The sequence below is a fragment of the Oncorhynchus mykiss genome, chromosome 25 (assembly GCF_057628025.1).
Source record: "Oncorhynchus mykiss isolate SJ-2025 chromosome 25, ASM5762802v1, whole genome shotgun sequence".
NCBI classification, from domain to species: Eukaryota; Metazoa; Chordata; class Actinopteri; order Salmoniformes; family Salmonidae; genus Oncorhynchus; species Oncorhynchus mykiss.
In genome coordinates, this window is record NC_143046.1 from 90,593,273 (window position 1) to 90,619,414 (window position 26,142).

A 26,142-nucleotide genomic window follows, 5' to 3' on the forward strand; every position below is an offset into this window, starting at 1 on the left:
AGAGATCCATACCACTAAATAATCAGATTAGACCATAGGAAACATGTGACCAGATTAGAGACCATAGGAAACCTGTGGCCAGATTAGAGACCATAGGAAACATGTGACCAGATTAGAGACCATAGGAAACCTGTGGCCAGATTAGAGACTATAGGAAACCTGTGGCCAGATTAGAGACCATAGGAAACATGTGACCAGATTAGAGACCATAGGAAACCTGTGGCCAGATTAGAGACTATAGGAAACCTGTGGCCAGATTAGAGACCATAGGAAACATGTGACCAGATTAGAGACCAGATTAGAGACTATAGGAAACGTGACCAGATTAGAGACCAGATTAGAGACTATAGGAAACGTGACCAGATTAGAGACCAGATTAGAGACCAGATTAGAGACTATAGGAAACGTGACCAGATTAGAGACCAGATTAGAGACTATAGGAAACCTGTGGCCAGATTAGAGACCATAGGAAACATGTGACCAGATTAGAGACCATAGGAAACCTGTGGCCAGATTAGAGACTATAGGAAACCTGTGGCCAGATTAGAGACCATAGGAAACATGTGACCAGATTAGAGACCATAGGAAACCTGTGGCCAGATTAGAGACTATAGGAAACCTGTGGCCAGATTAGAGACCATAGGAAACATGTGACCAGATTAGAGACCAGATTAGAGACTATAGGAAACGTGACCAGATTAGAGACCAGATTAGAGACTATAGGAAACGTGACCAGATTAGAGACCAGATTAGAGACCAGATTAGAGACTATAGGAAACGTGACCAGATTAGAGACCAGATTAGAGACTATAGGAAACCTGTGGCCAGATTAGAGACCATAGGAAACATGTGACCAGATTAGAGACCAGATTAGAGACTATAGGAAACGTGACCAGATTAGAGACCATAGGAAACCTGTGGCCAGATTAGAGACCAGATTAGACAATAGGAAACATGTGACCAGATTAGAGACATGTGTGTTTAATTTGGGTCAAAAAGTAGAGACTATAGGAAACATGTGACATGTGTGTTTAATTTGGGTAGCCAGCCATCTCTACAGCAGAGCAGGAGAGGTAGAGATACTCTGAATGATCATCTATGAAAAGCCAACTGACATTTACTCCTGAGGTGCTGACTTGCTGCACACTCTACAACCACTGTGATTATTATTATCTGACCCTGCTGGTCATCTATGAACATTTGAACATCTTGGCCATGTTCTGTTATAATCTCCACCCGGCACAGCCAGAAGAGGACTGGCCACCCCACATAGCCTGGTTCCTCTCTAGGTTTCCTCCTAGGTTTTGGCCTTTCTAGGGAGTTTTTCCTAGCCACCGTGCTTCTACACCTGCATTGCTTGCTGTTGGGGGTTTTAGGCTGGGTTTCTGTACAACACTTTGAGATATCAGCTGATTTGATGGTTAATAAGATGACCGCAACAGCCCAAATGGTTAACACACGTGAAGAGAGAGACACGCCCAGGCCAATTAAACCAACCAATATTCATCAGAATGACTTCTAATTGCGGCAGGGTAGCCTAGTGGTTAGAGCGTTGGACTAGTAACCGGAAGGTTGCAAGTTCAAACCCCCGAGCTGACAAGGTACAAATCTGTCGTTCTGCCCCTGAACAGGCAGTTAACCCACTGTTCCCCGGTAGGCCGTCATTGTAAATAAGAATTTGTTCTTAACTGACTTGCCTTAAATAAAGGTCAAATAAAATAAAAAACATTTTTTTTAAATTGCCAACTTCTATACAAAACAAAATGTAGATAAACATGTAACCAAAGTGGATATTTTATTTAAATAACTCACGTGTATATTGTGTGCATGGACCGACTGGTCACTGGAGCCACTGAAGACCAGGTCATTGACCACCTTCATACATAGTACTGTCTTGGTGTGTCCCTCGAGAGTCCGTAGCAACAGGCCACTCTTGGCATCCCGGATGCTAATGGTGCTGTCGTAGGACCCGACCAATAGGATGCGGCGAGCTCCTTCCTGGGCCGTCGCTAGGCAACTCACCGCCCGCGGCCCGTGACACTCGAACACATCCAGCTGCTTGTTGGTCTGAACAAGGACAACACAGGAAATACAAATAACATCTCAAAATGTGTTTGACACACTGCCTTTGGTGGTACTGAGGTGGTTCCATAATGCTTGTTAATGTGTTCTAGATTTCAATGCATTCTAGACTGTGTTCTATTGTCGGTTCTAGAACAGAATGTGTTCTAGTGACGGTTCTAGAACAGAATGTGTTCTAGTGACGGTTCTAGAACAGAATGCGTTGTAGACGGTGATCTGGTTCTGACCTTGATGCTGAAGGTGACCACGGAGCCGTTAGCTAGGCCAGCGTACAGAACTTTCCAACGGTTGTGGAGGCAAAGAACCCGGTCTGGGAGAGAGAACTGATCCACACACTCCCTGGACTGTGGAGAACATAGAACACAGAGTCATATAGTAGTAGTATTATAGTGGTAGTAGTAGTAATAGTAGTAGTAGTATTATTGTGGTAGTATTATAGTAGTAATAGTATTATATTAGTAGTAGTGTAGTAGTAGTATTATAGTAGTAGTAGTGGTAGTAGTAGTATTATTAGTGTAGCAGTAGTAGTTGTAGCATCATAGTAGTAGTAGTATTATAGTAGTAGAGTAGTATTATTATGGTAGTAGTAGTATTATAGTAGTATTATATTAGTAGTAGTGTAGTAGTAGTATTATAGTAGTAGTATTATAGTAGTAGTATTAGTAGTATTATATTAGTAGTAGTAGCATTATAGTAGTAGTATTATAGTAGTAGTATTATAGTAGTAGTAGTAGTAGTATTATAGTAGTAGTAGTAGTATTATAGTAGTAGTAGTATTATAGTAGTAGTAGTATTATAGTAGTAGTAGTATTATAGTAGTAGTAGTATTATAGTAGTAGTAGTAGTAGTAGTAGTAGTAGTATTATAGTAGTAGTAGTATTATAGTAGTAGTAGTATTATAGTAGTAGTAGTATTATAGTAGTAGTAGTATTATAGTAGTAGTAGTAGTAGTAGTAGTATAGTAGTAGTATTATAGTAGTAGTAGTATTATAGCAGTAGTAGTAGTAGTAGTAGTAGTATAGTAGTAGTATAGTAGTAGTATTATAGCAGTAGTAGTATTATAGTAGTAGTATAGTAGTAGTAGTATTATAGTAGTAGTAGTATTATAGTAGTAGTAGTAGTAGTAGTAGTAGTAGTATTATAGTAGTAGTAGTATTATAGTAGTAGTAGTAGTATTATAGTAGTAGTAGTAGTAGTAGTAGTAGTAGTATTATAATAGTAGTAGTAGTAGTATTATAGTAGTAGTAGTATTATAGTAGTAGTAGTAGTATTATAGTAGTAGTAGTAGTAGTAGTATTATAGTAGTAGTAGTATTGTAGTAGTAGTAGTATTATAGTAGTAGTAGTAGTAGTAGTAGTATTATAGTAGTAGTAGTATTATAGTAGTAGTAGTATTATAGTAGTAGTAGTAGTAGTATTATAGTAGTAGTAGTATTATAGTAGTAGTATTATAGTAGTAGTATAGTAGTAGTAGTATAGTAGTAGTAGTATAGTAGTAGTATTATAGTAGTAGTAGTAGTAGTATTATAGTAGTAGTAGTATTATAGTAGTAGTAGTATTATAGTAGTAGTAGTATTATAGTAGTAGTAGTAGTATTATAGTAGTAGTAGTATTATAGTAGTAGTATTATAGTAGTAGTATAGTAGTAGTAGTATAGTAGTAGTATTATAGTAGTAGTAGTAGTAGTAGTAGTAGTAGTAGTAGTGTAGTAGTAGTAGTAGTAGTAGTAACTTACCCTGAGGTTGTAGCAGCGGATAGTCTGGTCACTGGAGCCAGAGTAAAGTCGTTGTTGAAGACCTGGTCCAGAAGAAATCAGCAAACAGTTGACCTTGGTGCTGTGGCCCTCAAACACAGCCACACACTCACGGCTCTGCAGGGGACAGGAGAGGACAAACTGTCACAGACACACAGAGAGAGACACACACAGAGACACACACACAGAGACACACACACAGAGACACACACACAGAGACACACACACAGAGACACACACTCACGGCTTTGCAGGGGACAGGAGAGGACAAACTGTCACAGACACACAGAGAGAGACACACACAGAAACACACACACAGAGACACACACACACAGCCACACACTCACGGCTCTGCAGGGGACAGGAGAGGACAAACTGTCACAGACACACACACACAGAGACACACACACACAGACACACACACACACAGAGACACACACACAGAGACACACACACACAGAGACACACACACAGAGACACACACACACAGCCACACACTCACGGCTCTGCAGGGGACAGGAGAGGACAAACTGTCACAGACACATAGAGAGAGACACACACACAGAGAGAGACACACACAGAGAGACACACACAGAGAGACACACAGTGAGACACACACAGTGAGAGACACACAGTGAGAGACACACAGAGAAGTGGACTTACCACCAGGCTGAAGGCTCTAACAGTGCGGTCTCCAGAACAGGTATAGAGTAGACCCATGTGGACCTGCATGGCATTAACAGTCTCCTGGTGACCCTCAAACATCCCCTCAGATGGCAGATCCTCCCCCCCGGGCTCCGACGACCCGTCCAGAGACAGATCTACAAAGACAGAGACGTAAATACGACTCCGAACCGGGCCGACTCCGAACCGGGCCGACTCCGAACCGGGCCGACTCCGAACCGGGCCGTCCTTATTGAAATGCCAGGAGAGTGAGATGACTCATTCATTTGTCTCGTTAAATATACATATGATTTATCACAGGCCATAGCCATGCTGTCTGTCTAGTTCAAGACCAAACAGCACGAGGGTCTGGGTACTGGAACTAAATCAGGTCCAATGGACTATTCTGGTCTGGTGAAAGCGTCTGGATCTAGCCTATCCCACCTGAGCAGGTGAGTTCATGTGACCTCCCTGAGGAAGTCTTGGACCAGTGTGAGATCATGTGACCTCCCTGAGGAAGTCTTGGACCAGTGTGAGATCATGTGACCTACCTGAGGACGTCTTGGACCAGTGTGAGATCATGTGACCTCCCTGAGGAAGTCTTGGACCAGTGTGAGATCATGTGACCTCCCTGAGGAAGTCTTGGACCAGTGTGAGATCATGTGACCTACCTGAGGAAGTCTTGGACAGCTTGACAGATGTCGGGGGAAGCTGGACTTCACTGTAGGAGGAGGAGCAGACAGGACAGACACGTCAAGAATGAGAAACAGAACCTTTTAGCCTAATCTATAGCCTTTTAGCCTAATCTATAGCCTTTTAGCCTATAGCCTAATCTATAGCCTTTTAGCCTATAGCCTAATCTATAGCCTTTTAGCCTATAGCCTAATCTATAGCCTTTTAGCCTAATCTATAGCCTTTTAGCCTAATCTATAGCCTTTTAGCCTATAGCCTAATCTATAGCATTTTAGCCTATAGTCTAATCTATAGCCTTTTAGCCTATAGTCTAATCTATAGCCTTTTAGCCTATAGTCTAATCTATAGCCTTTTAGCCTAATCTATAGCCTTTTAGCCTAATCTATAGCCTTTTAGCCTATAGACTTTTAGCCTAATTCATAGCCTTTTAGCCTATAGCCTAATCCATAGCCTTTTAGCCTAATCTACAGCCTTTTAGCCTATGCTATAGCGGAACTAGGACCTAATTATTGGCACCACAGAGCTAGGACCTAATTATTGGCACCACGGAACTAGGACGAAATTATTGGCACCACGGAACTAGGACCTAATTATTGGCACCACGGAACTAGGACCTAATTATTGGCACCACAGAGCTAAGACCGAGCTATTGGCACCACGGAGCTAAGACCTAGTTATTGGCACCACAGAGCTAAGACCGAGCTATTGGCACCACGGAGCTAAGACCTAATTATTGGCACCACAGAGCTAAGATCTAATTATTGGCACCACGGAACTAGGACTTGCACAGCCTTTGGCCAAGATAACTGGAGACAAAAGCTTATTGTAAACCATCAATGAGCTTGCTGTGTGTTTTGCGTGCTCAGAGCACGGTAGCAAAGATTTTTTCTAACTAAGCCAAGATAGACCACATCCTGTCGTTTCCAATGGGAGAAAATTAATCATAGTGGGTAGAACAAACAAGGAGGTAGGCAGAGCCAAGCACAAGCTAGTGAGATCCTATTGGCGTGTTCTAGCATGCATTTGCATATTTCCATTTGAGAACGCCTACTCTGTGAAGTGGGCGTGTGCAATAACTCAATTCACCTTTGAACTCCTTCTAAACAACACCATTTAAAAAAATAAAAAATAAAACTTTGGCAAAGGGTGAAGTCTACAATACACAGTCCACTCTTAACAGTTCTATAACTCTATGGAGATCAAATGTTTCATAGATGAAACAAATGAGCAAAATGCCAGGCAAAATGTTTTGGGGGCGGCAGGGTACCCTAGTGGTTAGAGACATGGACTAGTAAGGAAGTCCAACGGAAGGAAGGTCGCAAGTTCAAAACCCCCGAGCTGACAAGGTCGTTCTGCCCCCTGAACAAGGCAGTTCCCAGGCCGTCATTGACAAATAAGAATTTGTTCTTAACTGACTTGCCTAGTTAAATAAAGGTAACATTTTTTAAAAAATACAAAAAATAAGAGCAGTGTGATGCTGAAGATCGTGCCAAGTTGCAGCAAGCTCACTGATGGCTACAAGAAGCGTTTGTCTGCAGTTATTTCAGCCAAAGTTTGTTTAACCAAGTACTAGCGTAGCGGTACCAAAAATAAAATTGTTTCTGACAATGTTGAAAATACAATAACACTTTTTTTATTTATTATTATTTTAAAATTCAACTTATTTTAGAAGAAAAAATAGGGAATTATCTGAGAAAAGTGTCAAGATGCCAATATATCTGTCCAGACCTGTACATGACATATCACTCTCACCTCTTGCCTACAGAGCTACCATCCATCTCGCTTGTGGAGGTCACCTCATTGCAGGCCAGCTTCTGGGGCTCCGTCTTCAGTGTGTCTGGGGCTGGGGGTGAGACAGCGGGCTGTGGCCGGGGGCAGATGTCCACGTCTCCATCCTCTGGACCCGAGGTGTCAATGGTGACCACCTCACCTGGAGCTGCCTGGGGGAGCACGACCATCTCCAGAGAGGAGTCGGAGTCCTCCTGCCTCTCCTCGGGTCTCGTGGCTGGAGACCCCGGTGGTCCTGGATGCTCTCCCCTGTCCTCTGATGTTCCAGGCGGGCTGGACGTGGAGGAGGATGTGATGACCTGGGGCCGGCATCCGCCGTTGGGTTTCCTGCGGGTTCCGAGGAGTCTGACGGGTCGGGAGATGGTAGTCTCCGCTTCCAGTTCTGTGTCGCTGTTGTCAAGCTGTTGCTCCTCCCCCTTGGCCTTCCTCAGCACCCTCTTCTTCTTCAACTTCCTCACGCGCTTTATGGTCTTCACCTCCGCCTGAGGCGGCACGTTGGACGGAGCGAGGGACAGAGGAAGGACGGGGGAGGTTTCTAGGTCCTGGACCCCGGATCTGGAGCTCTTGCGGCTGGATGGGCCCGACAGTGGGGCTGGGTGGGGCTTGAAGTTACCCCTGTCTTCCGTGGAAACCTGAACACCCCTCTCTCCCGACTGGACCAGGCCTGGTGAACCTGCCGAGGGGTCCTTCCATTCTGCACATGCTCCTACGGGTAGACTGCTGCCCTCTTGAGAGAGCTCTCTGCTGACTCTGTGACGCTCAGACTTCCTCCCTCGGACCGGTTGGAAGCTGGCGGCACAATCTAAGAAAAGAGAGAACGAGAGAAAACGGCAGATTAAATTCAGGCCATTTCTGAGTGAATGTTTACCAGTGTGTGTGTGTGTGTGTGTGTGTGTGTGTGGTGACAGGCCATACCTGCGTGAGGGGCTGTAGGGATGGGCGTGGGCTCTGATGTGGTGCTGTGAGAGCCGTGGTGAACGGTCACTGCGCTCTCCGCATCCTCCGTCTTAGTGGTCACCCCACCCGGGGACAGGGGCTCCTGCTTGATAACTACGGACTGCGTGATAGGCTGGGGGTGGGTCTGGTGGCTAGGGGACAGGGAGGGGGGCGTGGAGCAGGGGGGCAGGTAGAGGGGAACCTGGTTGGGACTGGCGACAGGGGGTTCTGTTAGAGGCGACAGCAGGGAGGGGGGCATCTCTAAAGGCATCTCCTCTTCACAGCTCTTCACTCTGGGCAGGGAAAGGCTCTCAACACCACCTGAGACACACACCAAGAGTCAAAACAGAACCGATGAAAAGCCGTTACCCATATTTCAGATAGTGAGAAAAGACAAGATGTCACATCCACACCAGACTTATTTTTAAAAAAAGAGAGAGAGAGTGCTCATTTAGTTGACACAAAATCATCAGTTAAAGCCTTGGTTTACCTTGTATCCCTTGGAGCAACTCAATACGCTTCCTTCTGAGAGTACTCATCTCCATGGAAACCTGAGAGACCGTCCAAAACAATAACATGATGGATGGGTTAAAGTTCCTTATTTATCATGTTGTCATCGTGGACTTCTGGGTAATTTCTGTCTGGGGTTCTACAGCTGTACCTTCCTCTTTCTTTACCAAATGATTGGGGGGGACACACACTGACAAGGACTTCCTGGTTGTCCCCAACAGCTCATACCACATGATGGGGGACACACACTGACAAGGACTTCCTGGTTGTCACTCGGGGATTAAGAATGTCATTTTTGAACTGAAATGAATGTAATCTGACAGGACCAGTGTAGGCTGGGCTGGGAGGTGTAGTACCTGCTGTTTGACCACTAGAAGGCGCTGGACCTCCATGTAGGCAGCCTGTAGAGCAGCCCTGGCCTGGATCAGGCTGTTGTCGACCCCTTGTAGAGACCGGCTCAGATCCTCCTCTCTCAGAGACACAGCAAGGAGATGGTCCACCTGTAGACGCTCTGAAGGACAATAAAATGATGGTTTACTGAGTGACAAATTAATACCTGGCCTGAACAGTGACCATCTCAGACACCATAGTAACAGTTACTACAGTAACAGGATGTTCACCCATTGTCCTGTTGTCCTAGAGGGGTTACTACAGTAACAGGATGTTCACCCGGTGTCCTGTTGTCCTAGAGGGGTTACTACAGTAACAGGATGTTCACCAGTGTCCTGCTGTCCTAGAGGGGTTACCATAGTAACAGTTACTACAGTAACAGGATGTTCACCGGTGTCCTGCTGTCCTAGAGGGGTTACCATAGTAACAGTTACTACAGTAACAGGATGTTCACCAGTGTCCTGCTGTCCTAGAGGGGTTACCATAGTAACAGTTACTACAGTAACAGGATGTTCACCGGTGTCCTGCTGTTCTAGAGGGGTTACCACAGTAACAGTTACTACAGTAACAGGATGTTCACCAGTGTCCTGCTGTCCTAGAGGGGTTACTACAGTAACAGGATGTTCATCCAGTGTCCTGTTGTCCTAGAGGGGTTACTACAGTAACAGGATGTTCACCAGTGTCCTGCTGTTCTAGAGGGGTTACCATAGTAACAGTTACTACAGTAACAGGATGATCACCAGTGTCCTGCTGTCCTAGAGGGGTTACCATAGTAACAGTTACTACAGTAACAGGATGTTCACCAGTGTCCTGCTGTCCTAGAGGGGTTACTACAGTAACAGTTACTACAGTAACAGTTACTACAGTAACAGTTACTACAGTAACAGGATGTTCACCAGTGTCCTGCTGTCCTAGAGGGGTTACCATAGTAACAGTTACTACAGTAACAGGATGTTCACCTTTTTTGGACTTGACCTTCATTCTTTTATTCTTCCTCTCTGAATGAGGGATTTCAGGACATGCAATGTCCCCAGCAGCACGTCGTTTCATCCTGGCTCCCTGCGTGTCGGTCTGCTCCGTCCCCGAGCTGCTGTCCCCTATCACGGAGTCAGGTCTCGGCTCGACCCCTGGGGGCCCCTCTGGTAGTGGCCCCTGTACTTCTCTCTGTGCTCTGTCTTCACACGGTGTAGCCTCCACTTTAGGCTGCTGGAGGTCTCTGAATAACGAGGAGCTTTGCTGGTCTGAGCTGCATCTCACTTCCCTTCCAGCCCCATCTCCGGGTGCCCTCTCTCCTGGCATCGCCTGACCAGGGGTCTGACCTCCGAAGAGAGAGGAGAGGTTGGCGGTCGAGCGGTCTGGAGCCACGCTACTCTCCGAGAGGCTGCGTTTGCGAGGAGTCACTGGGGCGAAGGCGGGTCCAGAGTCTCCGAGGCCGAAGAGGGTCTCCCACTGAAACCCCTCGGCCAGAGGAACGTCTTCCCCCTCCTGGTCACAGGACACCATCTCGATGCCAAACCTGATAAGACGAGACAGGATACATCTCATGTTCAGCCATACATTACCACCAACTCCACATACATTTAACATGACTGAAAGGACACATGCACTTTTAAAAAAGGTCCCAGATCTCTCTAAGTGCTTTTGTCATTGTCAAGCCAAACTATTTTTTGGGGCATTATGGACTCCATAAGGAGTTGGCAAGAGATGAGAAACAGACTGGCACCTAGCCTACTGTTAAAAGGCAAGGGGCTATACACTCATTGGCCAGTTTATTAGGTACACCATCTGGTACCGGATCCGACGCCACATTTGCCTCCAGAACATCCGGAATTATTCGAGGCATGGAACACATTGCTCAATTGGTATCAAGGGGACTTAACGTGTGCCAGGAATAACATTCCCCACACCGTTGCACCACCAGCCAGTACCGTTGACACCAGGCAGGATGGACTGTTATGAGGGGAACCCGGTAGTCTGCTGCAATAGCCCCTTCAGTGACGAATTGTGCTTTTCGTGATGTCGTTCTGCACACCACTGTTAGGTACTGCGTTATTAGTGGTCTGTTTATGGGCCGCCTGATTGGCTTGTACCGTTCTGGCCGTTCTCCTTGGACATCTCTCGTCAACGAGAGAGGACGTTCCTGTTCCTAGGCCGTCATTGAAAATAAGAATTTGTTCTTAACTGACTTGCCTAGTTAAATAAAAGGTAAAAAAATAAAAACAAGCTGTTTTCACCCACAGGACCGCAGCTGACCGGATGTTGTTTTTGTTGTCGAGCAGTCGTTCTCGATAAACTGTTGACACCCGTGCGTGATATGAGATACTGGATCTGACACGCCTGGTACTGTCGATCCTACCACGCCGAACGTCGCTTTGGGTCACTCGTTCTGCCCATTCTAAAGTTCAATCCAACAGTAACTGAATGCCTCGATGCCTGTCTGCCGGCTTTATATAGCAAGCCACGGACACGAGACTCACTGTCTGTAGGAGCAAACCATTTTCCGTGAAACGGGGTGGCCACTGAGTGCACTGAGGCCACTGAGTGCATGTACCAAGCATCAGAGTAGCAGTGCTAATCTAGGATCAGGTACCCCTTTATCTCTATAATTACTATACAAAACATTAGGAACACCTTCCTAGTATTGAGTTGCACCCCCCCTTTTCCCCTCAGAGCAGCCTCAATTCGTCAGGGACATGAACTCTACAAGGTGTCTAAAGCGTTCCACAGGGATGCTGGTCCATGTTGTCTCCAATGCTTCCCACAGTTGTGTCCAGTTGGCTGGATGTACTTTGGGTGGTGGACCATTCTTGATACACACGGGAAACTGTTGAGTGTGAAAAAACCCAGCAGCGTTGCAGTTCTTGACACAATAACCCGTAACCCGTTGAAAGTCACAAATCTTTTGTCTTGTCCGTTTCACCCTCTGAATGACACACGAACACAATCCACCCCTCAATTGTCTCAAGGTTTAAAAAGCCTACTTTAACCACCTGTCTCCTACCTTTCATCTACACTGATTTGAAGTGGATTTAACAAGTGACATCATTAAGGGATCATACATTTCACCTGGATTCACCTGGTCAGTCTACGTCATGGAAAGAGCTCAGTGTATATTACCATCTAAAAGGCTAAACTGGTCCTAGAGCAGAACTCCCACACGAGATGCGTTATGCATCCTGCTGCAGGTCATTCTCCAGATGACCGCTCACCTGGGCATGCCTTTCCCCTGCTGCTGCTTCTTCCTGTGGACTTCCTGGTACACCTGGTCCCAGTTGACACAGCGTCGTGACCCCGACGAACTGATGAGCTGTCTTAGCGTTGGCTTCAGCCCCAAATCCTTCTCCGCCTCCCCTCTCCTCGTCCCGCTCACGTTCCTGATTCGCCGGGCTATGTTCAGATTGGGCTCGTGGCTGCCGCTCTTGGTCTTGGAGCCGATGTGTCGGGTGAGGTCCCTCTTTAGGCCGAGGGGCAGGGTGGGTTTGGTCTGGGTGGAGCCTGAGGAGGGGTCAGAGGTCGTGTGGAGGTCAAGGTTAGGGTCGATGGTTCTCAAGGGGTCACTGTCTGACCATAGACCTGCATCTGCTACTTCCATGGCCTCCTCTCCAGCCACCAGGCCCCTCGCCTCCTCCCTCTCCCCCACCGCCTCCTCCCTGGGAGAGAGAGAGAGCACAGCCCCCTCTGGGGACTCCATGGTGGAAGTGCTGACCTGGACAGACTGAACAGACAGGTGGTTGTCTGAGGGAGACGTCACAAATTCCATCATGGTCTCTAAAGGCTCAGTAGCAGCAGCTCTGTCCTCAGCTGGGTTAGCTCTGCTGCTAGCTCTGTCCTCAGCTGGGTTAGCTCTGCTGCTAGCTCTGTCCTCAGCTGGGTTAGCTCTGCTGCTAGCTCTGTCCTCAGCTGGGTTAGCTCTGCTGCTAGCTCTGTCCTCAGCTGGGTTAGCGCTGTCCTCAGCTGGGTTAGCTCTGCTGCTAGCTCTGTCCTGTCTGGTCTGTCTAGACGACTTCCCTCTCTTCTGTCTGTTGTCGTCAGCGACCGTAACGCCAGCAGAGCTCTCCACCTGTTGTTGTTCCTCGATGTGTAGCACCATCTTCCTGTCCTTTTTCTCCATCCTATGGTCGTTGGACACTGCCTTCTGTCCCTTGGTCCTGTTGTTAACAGCAGACAGCTCCACGGAGCTCCTCTTGTCTAGCAGTGTCTCCTTGGCTCTCCTCAGCATCTCGGTCAGCAGCTGCTCCTGGTCCTGCTGGGGCGATTTTGATCCCTGCCCCCTCCCCAAATCCTGGCTTCTGTGTCTGGACAACCTAGGCTGGTCCGAGTCCTGGCTGGAGGCTCGGCTCAGCTGGGTCCTGGGGGTGGTAGAGGGGCTAGGGCTGGAGGCCCTACTGAGGTGGGTCTTGGGGTTGGAGGTTAGATTGAGGGTGGGGCTGGAGGCCCTACTGAGGTGGGTCTTGGGGCTGGAAGTTAGGTTGAGGGTGGGGCTGGAGGCCCTACTGAGGTGGGTCTTGGGGCTGGAAGTTAGGGTGGGGCTGGGGCTGGAGGCCCTACTGAGGTGGGTCTTGGGGCTGGAAGTTAGGTTGAGGGTGGGGCTGGAGGCCCTACCCAGGTGGGTCTTGAGGCTGGTAGTCGAAGAGGAGGACAGGCCTTTCTCAAGGCACTCTGATGGTTTAGCTGCCCTCCGTCTGGTGGAGGTGGACCCAGAGGAAGAGGAGGAGGTTTGTCTGTCTGTCCTCAAACTATTGCTGTTATCACTGCTACTGATCCTTGTAGAGATGTCTCTAAGCTTCCTGGGTTCCCTCCCTTCTACACTATGATCAGGAGACCTCTGCTGCTGGGCTGCTCTCTGCTGGCCTGCTCGCAGGTCCTGTCTGGATTGAGTCGGCTTCAGACCCGAGGAGCGGTGGAGGTCCAGCGTTATGTCACGTCTGGGCCTCAGATCCACATCTCTGCCCTGGCCCAAGGGGGTCTGGAAGGTTGGGGGAGGAGGAGGACCCTTTGGGTGCTTCTCTGAGGGTTGAGGATGAGGGTGAGTCTCCTTATGGGACGGATAAGGGGACCAGCGACAGGCCTTGTCTAGTTTAGGATTACTACCGAACGCCTTGGGCCCCAAGCCACTTTTACGATCGTGTTCTGCTCCACCGGCTGGCCCTTCCTGGGCCATGTTCTGGTGTCCACCCTTCCGGCCGTCATCCTGCGGTTCGAAGTGAGCGTATCTGTGTAGCTGGTCGAAGGACCCGACCGGATCCAGCTGGTCGCTGGCGAAGTCCATCCTGTGAAGAGACTCCGTGCTGCTCGGCCCTTCCGTCATGACACGGTCAGCGAGCACACCAGGAAGTCCGTGACCCCCTCTGCTGCTGCCGTATAGACCGGTAGCACCTCCTCCTCCGCTGTTCTGCTGCCAGGGTTCCCTCCCTCCGCTCTGCTGCTGTGCTGGGGGATGGAGATACTCCTCCTGCTGCCATCTCCTATTGGTTCCCTCCCTGCTGTGCAGGCTGCCACTGCCTCTCTGTCCGGCGCTCCACTTGTAGACGTTGGGTGGTTCCTGGGCGTGCCAGGTGGCACTGCGGCCCTGTTTCCTGTCGTACCAGTTGAACCTGATGTCCTCCTGGGTCTCCCAGGGACCTCGACACCCGGCGGGGGTAGAGCTGCAGTCCCAGCCCCCCTGCTCCTGCCAGGCGGGACCCTTGCATTTTCGAGGTGGTGGTGGTGGTGGTGTTGGAGGGGTTTTGTTGGGGTATCTCCAGTCCCACAACGCCCCCTTCTGGCAGAAGTACTGCCGTGCGTCACTCCACTTCTGGATCTGTTGCTGCCGCTTCCTACTCTCCTCTTCCTCTCTCCTCTGCGCCTCCTCCTCTCTGGCACGCTTTGCTGCAGCCTCCTCCTCCCTCCTGGAGACACGAGAGAAAACACACGCGTCAAAACCACTCACAGCTCCCGTTCATCTGACTGGCATGCACTTTTACACTGCAGTTCTACCGTCTGTCCTGAATCAGCCCTAGTCTACGGAGCCTTCATGATATAACCTACTGTAACATCCTTCATAGACCTAGCCTAAGGGGCCTTCATGATATAACCTAATGTAACAGCCTTCATAGACCTAGTCTACAGAGCCTTCATGATATAACCTACTGTAACATCCTTCATAGACCTAGTCTATGGAGCCTTCATGATATAACCTACTGTAACAGCCTTCATAGACCTAGTCTACGGAGCCTTCATGATATAACCTACTGTAACAGCCTTCATATATAACCTACTGTAAGAGCCTTCATGATATAACCTACTGTAACAGCCTTCATAGACCTAGTCTACGGAGCCTTCATGATATAACCTACTGTAACAGCCTTCATATATAACCTACTGTAACATCCTTCATAGACCTAGTCTACGGAGCCTTCATGATATAACCTACTGTAACATCCTTCATAGACCTAGTCTACGGAGCCTTCATGATATAACCTACTGTAACAGCCTTCATAGACCTAGCCTACGGGGCCTTCATGATATAACCTACTGTAACATCCTTCATAGACCTAGTCTACGGAGCCTTCATGATATAACCTACTGTAACATCCTTCATAGACCTAGTCTACGGGGCCTTCATGATATAACCTACTGTAACATCCTTCATAGACCTAGTCTACGGAGCCTTCATGATATAACCTACTGTAACAGCCTTCATATATAACCTACTGTAACATCCTTCATAGACCTAGTCTACGGGGCCTTCATGATATAACCGACTAACATCCTTCATAGACCTAGTCTATGGAGCCTTCATGATATAACCTACTGTAACATCCTTCATAGACCTAGTCTACAGAGCCTTCATGATATAACCTACTGTAACAGCCTTCATATATAACCTACAGTAACATCCTTCATAGACCTAGTCTACGGAGCCTTCATGATATAACCTACTGTAACAGCCTTCATATATAACCTACTGTAAGAGCCTTCATGATATAACCTACTGTAACAGCATTCATAGACCTAGTCTACGGAGCCTTCATGATATAACCTACTGTAACATCCTTCATAGACCTAGTCTATGGAGCCTTCATGATATAACCTACTGTAACAGCCTTCATATATAACCTACTGTAACATCCTTCATAGACCTAGTCTACAGAGCCTTCATGATATAACCTACTGTAACAGCCTTCATAGACCTAGTCTAGAGGCCTTCATGATATAACCTACTGTAACAGCCTTCATATATAACCTACTGTAAGAGCCTTCATGATATAACCTACTGTAACAGCCTTCATAGACCTAGTCTACGGAGCCTTCATGATATAACCTACTGTAACAGCCTTCATATATAACCTACTGTAAGAGCCTTCATGATATAACCTACTGTAACAGCCTTCATAGACCTAGTCTACGGAGCCTTCATGATATAACCTACTGTAACATCCTTCATAGACCTAGTCTACGGAGCCTTCATGATATAACCTACTGTAACAGCCTTCATAGACCTAGTCTACGGAGCCTTCATGATATAACCTACTGTAACAGCCTTCATAGACCTAGTCTACGGAGCCTTCATGATATAACTACACACCACAAGCTACTCATTTATTCGACTATACACAACAAACCATTCTATTAATCTGACTACACACAACAAACCATTCTATTAATCTGACTACACACAACAAACCATTATATTAATCTGACTACACACAACAAACTATTCTATTAATCTGACTACACACAACAAGCTATTCTATTAATCTGACTACACACAACAAACCATTCTATTAATCTGACTACACACAAACTATTCTATTAATCTGACTACACACAACAAACCATTCTATTAATCTGACTACACACAACAAGCTATTCTCTTAATCTGACTACACACAACAAACCATTCTATTAATCTGACTACACACAACAAGCTATTCTCTTAATCTGACTACACACAACAAGCTATTCTCTTAATCTGACTACACACAACAAACCATTCTATTAATCTGACTACACACAAACTATTCTATTAATCTGACTACACACAACAAGCTATTCTCTTAATCTGACTACACACAACAAACCATTCTATTAATCTGACTACACACAAACTATTCTATTAATCTGACTACACACAACAAACCATTCTATTAATCTGACTACACACAACAAGCTATTCTATTAATCTGACTACACACAAACCATTATATTAATCTGACTACACACAACAAGCTATTCTATTAATCTGACTACACACAACAAGCTATTCTATTAAATCTGACTACACACAACAAACCATTCTATTAATCTGACTACACACAACAAACCATTCTATTAATCTGACTACACACAACAAGCCATTCTATTAATCTGACTACACACAACAAGCTATTCTATTAATCTGACTACACACAACAAACCATTCTATTAATCTGACTACACACAACAAACCATTCTATTAATCTGACTACACACAACAAGCTATTCTATTAATCTGACTACACACAACAAACCATTCTATTAATCTAACTATACACAACAAGCTATTCTATTAATCTGACTACACACAAACTATTCTATTAATCTGACTACACACAACAAGCTATTCTATTAATCTGACTACACACAACAAACAATTCTATTAATCTGACTACACACAACAAGCTATTCTATTAATCTGACTACACAAAACAAGCCATTCTATTAATCTGACTACACACAACAAACCATTCTATTAATCTGACTACACACAGCAAACAATATTATTGTGTGCATGTAACCATACAAATCGTGACATTTGAAAGTCTGCCTAGGAACAATATCTATTTCCCCCAGTGGTCTGCTGAGTTCTGGCACGGCCCTCCTTGTGCCCCTGGGGTTGAATTCCAAACAGCACCCTACTTCCTTTGACCAGGTTCCAGTGCACTATAAAGAATAACGTGGCATTTGGGACAGGCTCCTGCCCAGAGTGTTAAACTCCACGAGGTCTGCGGCCCGGGCAGAAGGTCTGTCATATGACACGGGGACAGGGACAGCTGCAAGCCCTCTGCTGCTGGTGACAATCATCACACACACACACACACACACACACACACACAACTGTTCTAGTTGGACAAGCCTCAAACATCCATCTTAAGACCCATTTCAGTTTCCACTGAAAGCCCTTCCTTTAACCTAGGGCAGGGTTCCCCAACTGGTGGCCCACGGCCCAATTTTGGCCCACGGGTGGTTTTATTTTAGTTTTCTGAGCCCCAAAAAATTGTAAAGAAGACTAAAAACACCAGGAAACCAGCTCCAAGTTATTTGAATTTTGGAAATGTGTTTCCTAAGTATTCACACACATAATTAGCTTGTGGTGTGTGGTAGAGATACTCTTAACCTGGCCTGATGACTCCTGGCTGTCCCCAGTCCACCTGGCCGTGCTGCTGCTCCAGTTTCAACTGTTCTGCCTGCGGCTATGGAACCTTGACCTGTTCACCGGATGTGCTACCTGTCCCAGACCTGCTGTTTTCAACTCTCTAGAGACAGCAGGAGTGGTAGAGATACTCTTAATGACATTTACTCCTGAGGTGCTGACTTGCTGCACCCTCTACAACCACTGTGATTATTATTATTTGACCCTGCTGGTCATCTTTGACCGTTTGAACATCTTGGCCATGTTCTGTTATAATCTCCACCCGGCACAGCCAGAAGAGGACTGGCTGTGGGCCAGATATAAAGGTCAAAGGTCTATAACATGTAGGTCAGATATACAGGTCAAATGTCAATAACATGTGGGCCAGATATAAAGGTCAAAGGTCAATAACATGTAGGTCAGATATACGGGTCAAAGGTCAATAACATGTGGGCCAGATATAAAGGTCAAAGGTCTATGGAAGGCTGGTGTGTTTTCCAACCGAACATCCTACCACCACTATCTGTGACTCAGACCTCTCTTCAGAAAGATTAAGCCTGTGATCCTGGCAGCCAGTGATCCTGGCAGACCGTGATCCTGGCAGACCGTGATCCTGGCAGACCGTGATCCTGGCAGACCGTGATCCTGGCAGACCGTGATCCTGGCTGCAGAGTTTCTGGTGCAATGCAGATACTGAGTGACACAGCATACATTCTATAGGTAGCATTCAGTGCTATTATTATCTATCAATATTATCAATATCTTTATAATCAGATATCATTATCATCCATTACTAAGTTGAGATGCCCCAAAACCAACTATATATGTCCCACTCCTATACATGAGGCCAGTGAGAGGACAGTGTCCCACTCCTATACATGAGGACGGTGTCCCACTCCTATACATGAGGACGGTGTCCCACTCCTATACATGAGGACGGTGTCCCACTCCTATACATGAGGACAGTGAGAGGATGGATTCCCACTCCAATACATGAGGCCAGTGAGAGGATGGTGTCCCACTCCTATACATGAGGACAGTGAGAGGATGGATTCCCACTCCTATACATGAGGCCAATGAGAGGATGGATTCCCACTCCTATACATGAGGACAGTGAGAGGATGGATTCCCACTCCAATACATGAGGCCAGTGAGAGGATGGATTCCCACTCCTATACATGAGGCCAGTGAGAGGATGGATTCCCACTCCTATACATGAGGACAGTGAGAGGATGGATTCCCACTCCTATACATGAGGACAGTGAGAGGATGGATTCCCACTCCTATACATGAGGACAGTGAGAGGATGGATTCCCACTCCTATACATGAAGACAGTGAGAGGATGGATTCCCACTCCTATACATGAGGACAGTGAGAGGATGGATTCCCACTCCTATACATGAGGACAGTGAGAGGATGGATTCCCACTCCAATACATGAGGCCAGTGAGAGGATGGTGTCCCACTCCTATACATGAGGACAGTGAGAGGATGGATTCCCACTCCTATACATGAGGCCAATGAGAGGATGGATTCCCACTCCTATACATGAGGCCAGTGAGAGGATGGATTCCCACTCCTATACATGAGGACAGTGAGAGGATGGATTCCCACTCCAATACATGAGGCCAGTGAGAGGATGGATTCCCACTCCTATACATGAGGACAGTGAGAGGATGGATTCCCACTCCTATACATGAGGACAATGTGTCCCACTCCTATACATGAGGACACGGTGTCCCACTCCTATACATGAGGACGGTGTCCCACTCCTATACATGAGGACGGTGTCCCACTCCTATACATGAGGACGGTGTCCCACTCCTATACATGAGGACGGTGTCCCACTCCTATACATGAGGACGGTGTCCCACTCCTATACATGAGGACGGTGTCCCACTCCTATACATGAGGACGGTGTCCCACTCCTATACATGAGGACGGTGTCCCACTCCTATACATGAGGACGGTGTCCCACTCCTATACATGAGGACGGTGTCCCACTCCTATACATGAGGACGGTGTCCCACTCCTATACATGAGGACGGTGTCCCACTCCTATACATGAGGACAGTGAGAGGATGGATTCCCACTCCAATACATGAGGCCAGTGAGAGGATGGATTCTGTGAACACTCTTTCTAGAAGCCATAGAGGACATGATGTGGAATGTGATCAAGCTGGAGTGAGTGAGAGGGTGCGGTGACTGTAATGCTTTTTTTAGTATGTAACCCTGGCACACAACCCCTCTCTCTCTCTCTCTGCCCTGGACTCCCTGACACCCCCCCTCCCTCTCTGCCCTGGACTCTGACACACGACCCCCCCCCTCCCTCTCTCTGCCCTGGACTCCCTGGCACACGACCCCACCTCTCTCTCTCTCACACACACACACACACACACACACACACACACACACACACACACACACACACACACACACACACACACACACACACACACACACACACACACACGACCCCTCCCTTCCCCAACCCTGGGCTCTATGAGCAGCAACCATAGAGATAAAAAAAAAAAAGAAGGTCTCATCTTTGTAACGGTGCCATTTTATGGCGTCTGTGACAGGACGATGCCTTATATTCCACCTAAGAGTCCTCTTTCTACGTCTATGAGCAGCAGTATGGTTCACGTCACAGCTAAATGAGAAGAGTGACCCGAAACCATGACACCTAATATGTGACTATACATGGTCCACTAGTCCAGAACACACAGACCCAAACATCATGATAAACATCGTGATAATTAACATTATGATCAGACCATTGAGAAGTTCTCAGCTCTCGTTCTAAAAGGGGGGGTTTCCCCCAATCCAGGAACACATGTTCTCTATTCAAAATCATCGAGAGTTTAGCAGACAGACAGACAAATACATGAGAGAAGAAGAAAATAAAAAAAGCATCACTCACTCACTCACTCACTCACTCACTCACTCACTCACTCACTCACTCGATCACTCACCTGATCACTTCCTTCCGGGTCTCGATCAATTTGATCAGATCCTTGTCGAAGTACTCCTCTTCCTGGTCGTTCCCGGCACCCTCGCGTTCCGCCGTCTCCACGCGCTGCTTGTGCACCCTGCTGGATATGTGGTTGGCGTAGTCCGTTAGACTCACCACGGTCACCCGGCACACCGGGCACTCGTGGCCACAGTCCCTGGGGAGGGAAGGGGACAGCGGGCGCTCAATAACCCCCTCTGGCATGGTGATGTGCGCTTCTACTCACAACTGGTCTGGTCTCCCTGTTCGTCTGCAGAGCACTTGGACAATACCGGCGGCTCTAGGTTTAAGGAATTATTCAATTATTTTTAAAAAAGGAAAGGAGAGTACTCAACAATCCTTATTAAGATAAAACACTCTTCCCGTTTATTTTGTTCTTCAGAGATCAGGAGGCAAAATTACATATTATTTTCGGTCATTTTAAGATTTTTTTTTTTTTTTAAAAAAGGAGTTAAGATCAGCTGGTTAAGTCTTCGTGAACATCTTCGAGGCTTCTAGTTGTTTCCAGCGGGCCGGTGGCGGCAGTTTTGGCGGGGGATGGGAGGCTCGTGTGTCGTCGGTAACATGGTAACATTTACCCCACGATACACACTACACAGCCATCCAGACAGCTGACGGTGCACGGTCGAGCGGTGGCCGATGTGGAGACAGGCAGGGAGGGACGGCAGCCTCAGCCTAGCACGCTGCTGCTGTCGTGGTGGTAGTCCGCTGTGCTCAGCCAGCCTCTATTTCTGCTATGCACCTCAGATAACATCTCCCCCCCCCCCCCACCCTCCTCCCCTCCCACTTCATCCTACTGAATACCCAACTGTGGAGCTGCTTAGCCTGTGAACCAATCATGAGGCTGGTTGTAACCGGAGCCTTGGCCAAGTAACAGCTGTAGATAATTCACCACAGAAGTGTGCATCCTATATGGTACCCTAAAACGCTACATAGTGCACTAGTGTTGATCAGAGCCCTCTATAGGGAATAGGGTTCTATTTAGGACACCTACACAAACCTCTCCCTGTAGAAGGGCTGAGAGGTACCATGACTTCATTGGCTAGGGGTTCAAACCTCTCAGAAACTCGGCTCCCTGACGTTCCGTTAACTCATTGATAAGGTTCGGGGGGGGGGGGGGGGGGGGGGTTGATTTAGAAGTGTACTGTTTTGTCTTGTGCAAAAGTACAAAGGGCACAAAGACCCCCCCTCTTAAAAAAACAATGGGTTCAATAATGTAATCAGTGAATCAATACAAGCTATATCTTTGCATATAGTCTCATCAAAATGTGTTTTTCATAGGTTTGCAATTCTCACTTGATCAAAAACAAAGTGGGGGGGGGGGGGGTAATGTCTGCATGTCCATTTTACTGTCAATGACAAAGACGTTAATTCATTTTCAATAAAGGAACAATATTTTAAAGTCGTAAGAAAGAGTTACCTCTCAACTAGACTAGGAACTCATGATAATATAATACACTTATTCATCTTACAACAACCAGAAATAACAAATGTTAAATTGTAACACATTCCCCTCTCCTTTCCCCTAGATGTTAGTTAAGAGCCTCTCCTTTCCCCTAGATGTTAGTTAAGAGCCTCTCCTTTCCCCTAGATGTTAGTTAAGAGCCTCTCCTTTCCCCTAGATGTTAGTTAAGAGCCTCTCCTTTCCCCTAGATGTTAGTTAAGAGCCTCTCTTTTCCCCTAGATGTTAGTTAAGAGCCTCTCCTTTCCCCTAGATGTTAGTTAAGAGCCTCTCCTTTCCCCTAGATGTTAGTTAAGAGCCTCTCCTTTCCCCTAGATGTTAGTTAAGAGCCTCTCCTTTCCCCTAGATGTTAGTTAAGAGCCTCTCCTTTCCCCTAGATGTTAGTTAAAAGCCTCTCCTTTCCCCTAGATGTTAGTTAAGAGCCTCTCCTTTCCCCTAGATGTTAGTTAAGAGCCTCTCCTTTCCCCTAGATGTTAGTTAAGAGCCTCTCCTTTCCCCTAGATGTTAGTTAAGAGCCTCTCCTTTCCCCTAGATGTTAGTTAAGAGCCTCTCCTTTCCCCTAGATGTTAGTTAAGAGCCTCTCCTTTCCCCTAGATGTTAGTTAAAAGCCTCTCCTTTCCCCTAGATGTTAGTTAAGAGCCTCTCCTTTCCCCTAGATGTTAGTTAAGAGCCTCTCCTTTCCCCTAGATGTTAGTTAAGAGCCTCCTTTCCCCTAGATGTTAGTTAAGAGCCTCCCCCCTAGATGTTAGTTAAGAGCCTCTCCTTTCCCCTAGACGTTCGTTAAGAGCCTCCCCCCTAGATGTTAGTTAAGAGCCTCTCCTTTCCCCTAGACGTTCGTTAAGAGCCTCCCCCCTAGATGTTAGTTAAGAGCCTGCTGCGGTCACATATTTCAGTAATCTCCAGGACAGTCACTTGAAATAGTTGCAGAGTGCCGACTGCGTCCCACATGACAACCCGTCTCCCATTTAGTGCACTTCTTTTGACCAAGGCCTAAAGGACTATAGTCAAAAGTAGTGCACTATGTAGGGAATAGGGTGCCATTAGGGATTTAACCGCAATCCGTCGTTCCAGTCAGCTGGTCGTCAGTAGGTCGGGGCCTGTTGCTCCAGTCAGTCGGTCATCAGTTGGTCGGGGCCTGTTGCTCCAGTCAGTCGGTCGGGGCCTGTTGCTCCAGTCAGTCGGTCATCAGTCGGCCGGGGCCTGTTGCTCCAGCCTGTTGCTCCAGTCAGTCGGCCGGGGCCTGTTGCTCCAGTCAGTCGTCCGGGGCCTGTTGCTCCAGTCAGTCGGCCGGGGCCTGTTGCTCCAGTCAGTCGGCCGGGGCCTGTTGCTCCAGTCAGTCGGCCGGGGCCTGTTGCTCCAGTCAGTCGGCCGGGGCCTGTTGCTCCAGTCAGTCGGCCGGGGCCTGTTGCTCCAGTCAGTCGGCCGGGGCCTGTTGTTCCAGTCAGTCGGCCGGGGCCTGTTGTTCCAGTCAGTCGGCCGGGGCCTGTTGCCCCAGTCAGTCGGCCGGGGCCTGTTGCTCCAGTCAGTCGGCCGGGGCCTGTTGCTCCAGTCAGTCGGCCGGGGCCTGTTGCTCCAGTCAGTCGGCCGGGGCCTGTTGCTCCAGTCAGTCGGCCGGGGCCTGTTGCTCCAGTCAGTCGGCCGGGGCCTGTTGCTCCAGTCAGTCGGCCGGGGCCTGTTGCTCCAGTCAGTCGGCCGGGGCCTGTTGCTCCAGTCAGTCGGCCGGGGCCTGTTGCTCCAGTCAGTCGGCCGGGGCCTGTTGCTCCAGTCAGTCGGCCGGGGCCTGTTGCTCCAGTCAGTCGGTCGGGGCCTGTTGGTCCAGTCAGTCGGTCGGGGCCTGTTGCTCCAGTCAGTCGGTCGGGGCCTGTTGCTCCAGTCAGTCGGCCGGGGCCTGTTGTTCCAGTCAGTCGGTCGGGGCCTGTTGTTCCAGTCAGTCGGTCATCAGTCGGCCGGGGCCTGTTGCTCCAGCCTGTTGCTCCAGTCAGTCGGTCATCAGTCGGTCGGGGCCTGTTGCTCCAGTCAGTCGGTCATCAGTCGGCCGGGGCCTGTTGCTCCAGCCTGTTACTCCAGTCAGTCGGCCGGGGCCTGTTGCTCCAGTCAGTCGGCCGGGGCCTGTTGTTCCAGTCAGTCGGCCGGGGCCTGTTGCTCCAGTCAGTCGGTCGGGGCCTGTTGCTCCAGTCAGTCGGTCGGGGCCTGTTGCTCCAGTCAGTCGGTCGGGGCCTGTTGCTCCAGTCAGTCGGTCGGGGCCTGTTGCTCCAGTCAGTTGGTCGGGGCCTGTTGCTCCAGTCAGTCGGTCGGGGCCTGTTGCTCCAGTCAGTCGGTCATCAGTCGGCCGGGGCCTGTTGCTCCAGCCTGTTGCTCCAGTCAGTCGGCCGGGGCCTGTTGCTCCAGTCAGTCGTCCGGGGCCTGTTGCTCCAGTCAGTCGGCCGGGGCCTGTTGCTCCAGTCAGTCGGCCGGGGCCTGTTGCTCCAGTCAGTCGGCCGGGGCCTGTTGCTCCAGTCAGTCGGCCGGGGCCTGTTGCTCCAGTCAGTCGGCCGGGGCCTGTTGCTCCAGTCAGTCGGCCGGGGCCTGTTGCTCCAGTCAGTCGGCCGGGGCCTGTTGTTCCAGTCAGTCGGCCGGGGCCTGTTGTTCCAGTCAGTCGGCCGGGGCCTGTTGCCCCAGTCAGTCGGCCGGGGCCTGTTGCTCCAGTCAGTCGGCCGGGGCCTGTTGCTCCAGTCAGTCGGCCGGGGCCTGTTGCTCCAGTCAGTCGGCCGGGGCCTGTTGCTCCAGTCAGTCGGCCGGGGCCTGTTGCTCCAGTCAGTCGGCCGGGGCCTGTTGCTCCAGTCAGTCGGCCGGGGCCTGTTGCTCCAGTCAGTCGGCCGGGGCCTGTTGCTCCAGTCAGTCGGTCGGGGCCTGTTGCTCCAGTCAGTCGGCCGGGGCCTGTTGCTCCAGTCAGTCGGCCGGGGCCTGTTGCTCCAGTCAGTCGGTCGGGGCCTGTTGGTCCAGTCAGTCGGTCGGGGCCTGTTGCTCCAGTCAGTCGGTCGGGGCCTGTTGCTCCAGTCAGTCGGCCGGGGCCTGTTGTTCCAGTCAGTCGGTCGGGGCCTGTTGTTCCAGTCAGTCGGTCATCAGTCGGCCGGGGCCTGTTGCTCCAGCCTGTTGCTCCAGTCAGTCGGTCATCAGTCGGTCGGGGCCTGTTGCTCCAGTCAGTCGGTCATCAGTCGGCCGGGGCCTGTTGCTCCAGCCTGTTACTCCAGTCAGTCGGCCGGGGCCTGTTGCTCCAGTCAGTCGGCCGGGGCCTGTTGTTCCAGTCAGTCGGCCGGGGCCTGTTGCTCCAGTCAGTCGGTCGGGGCCTGTTGCTCCAGTCAGTCGGTCGGGGCCTGTTGCTCCAGTCAGTCGGTCGGGGCCTGTTGCTCCAGTCAGTCGGTCGGGGCCTGTTGCTCCAGTCAGTCGGTCGGGGCCTGTTGCTCCAGTCAGTCGGTCGGGGCCTGTTGCTCCAGTCAGTCG

General features: G+C 48.8%; 1 protein-coding gene across 2 annotated transcripts in view; it reads right to left on the reverse strand.

The window, feature by feature from the left end:
- znf106a (zinc finger protein 106a) overlaps positions 1–26,142 on the reverse strand; it is a 48,685-nt gene that overhangs the window by 12,290 nt on the left and 10,253 nt on the right. For both annotated transcript variants that reach the window (XM_036963088.2, XM_036963093.2), the window contains exons 4-15: positions 21,163–21,357; positions 12,024–14,702; positions 9,774–10,330; positions 8,781–8,935; positions 8,405–8,465; positions 7,894–8,235; positions 6,943–7,780; positions 5,169–5,218; positions 4,498–4,655; positions 3,817–3,951; positions 2,310–2,426; positions 1,813–2,067 (exon numbers count right to left, since the gene is read on the reverse strand). In XM_036963088.2, coding sequence (XP_036818983.2) covers positions 1,813–2,067; positions 2,310–2,426; positions 3,817–3,951; positions 4,498–4,655; positions 5,169–5,218; positions 6,943–7,780; positions 7,894–8,235; positions 8,405–8,465; positions 8,781–8,935; positions 9,774–10,330; positions 12,024–14,702; positions 21,163–21,357 — 5,542 coding nt within the window. The remainder of the gene's footprint in view (positions 1–1,812; positions 2,068–2,309; positions 2,427–3,816; positions 3,952–4,497; positions 4,656–5,168; positions 5,219–6,942; positions 7,781–7,893; positions 8,236–8,404; positions 8,466–8,780; positions 8,936–9,773; positions 10,331–12,023; positions 14,703–21,162; positions 21,358–26,142) is intronic.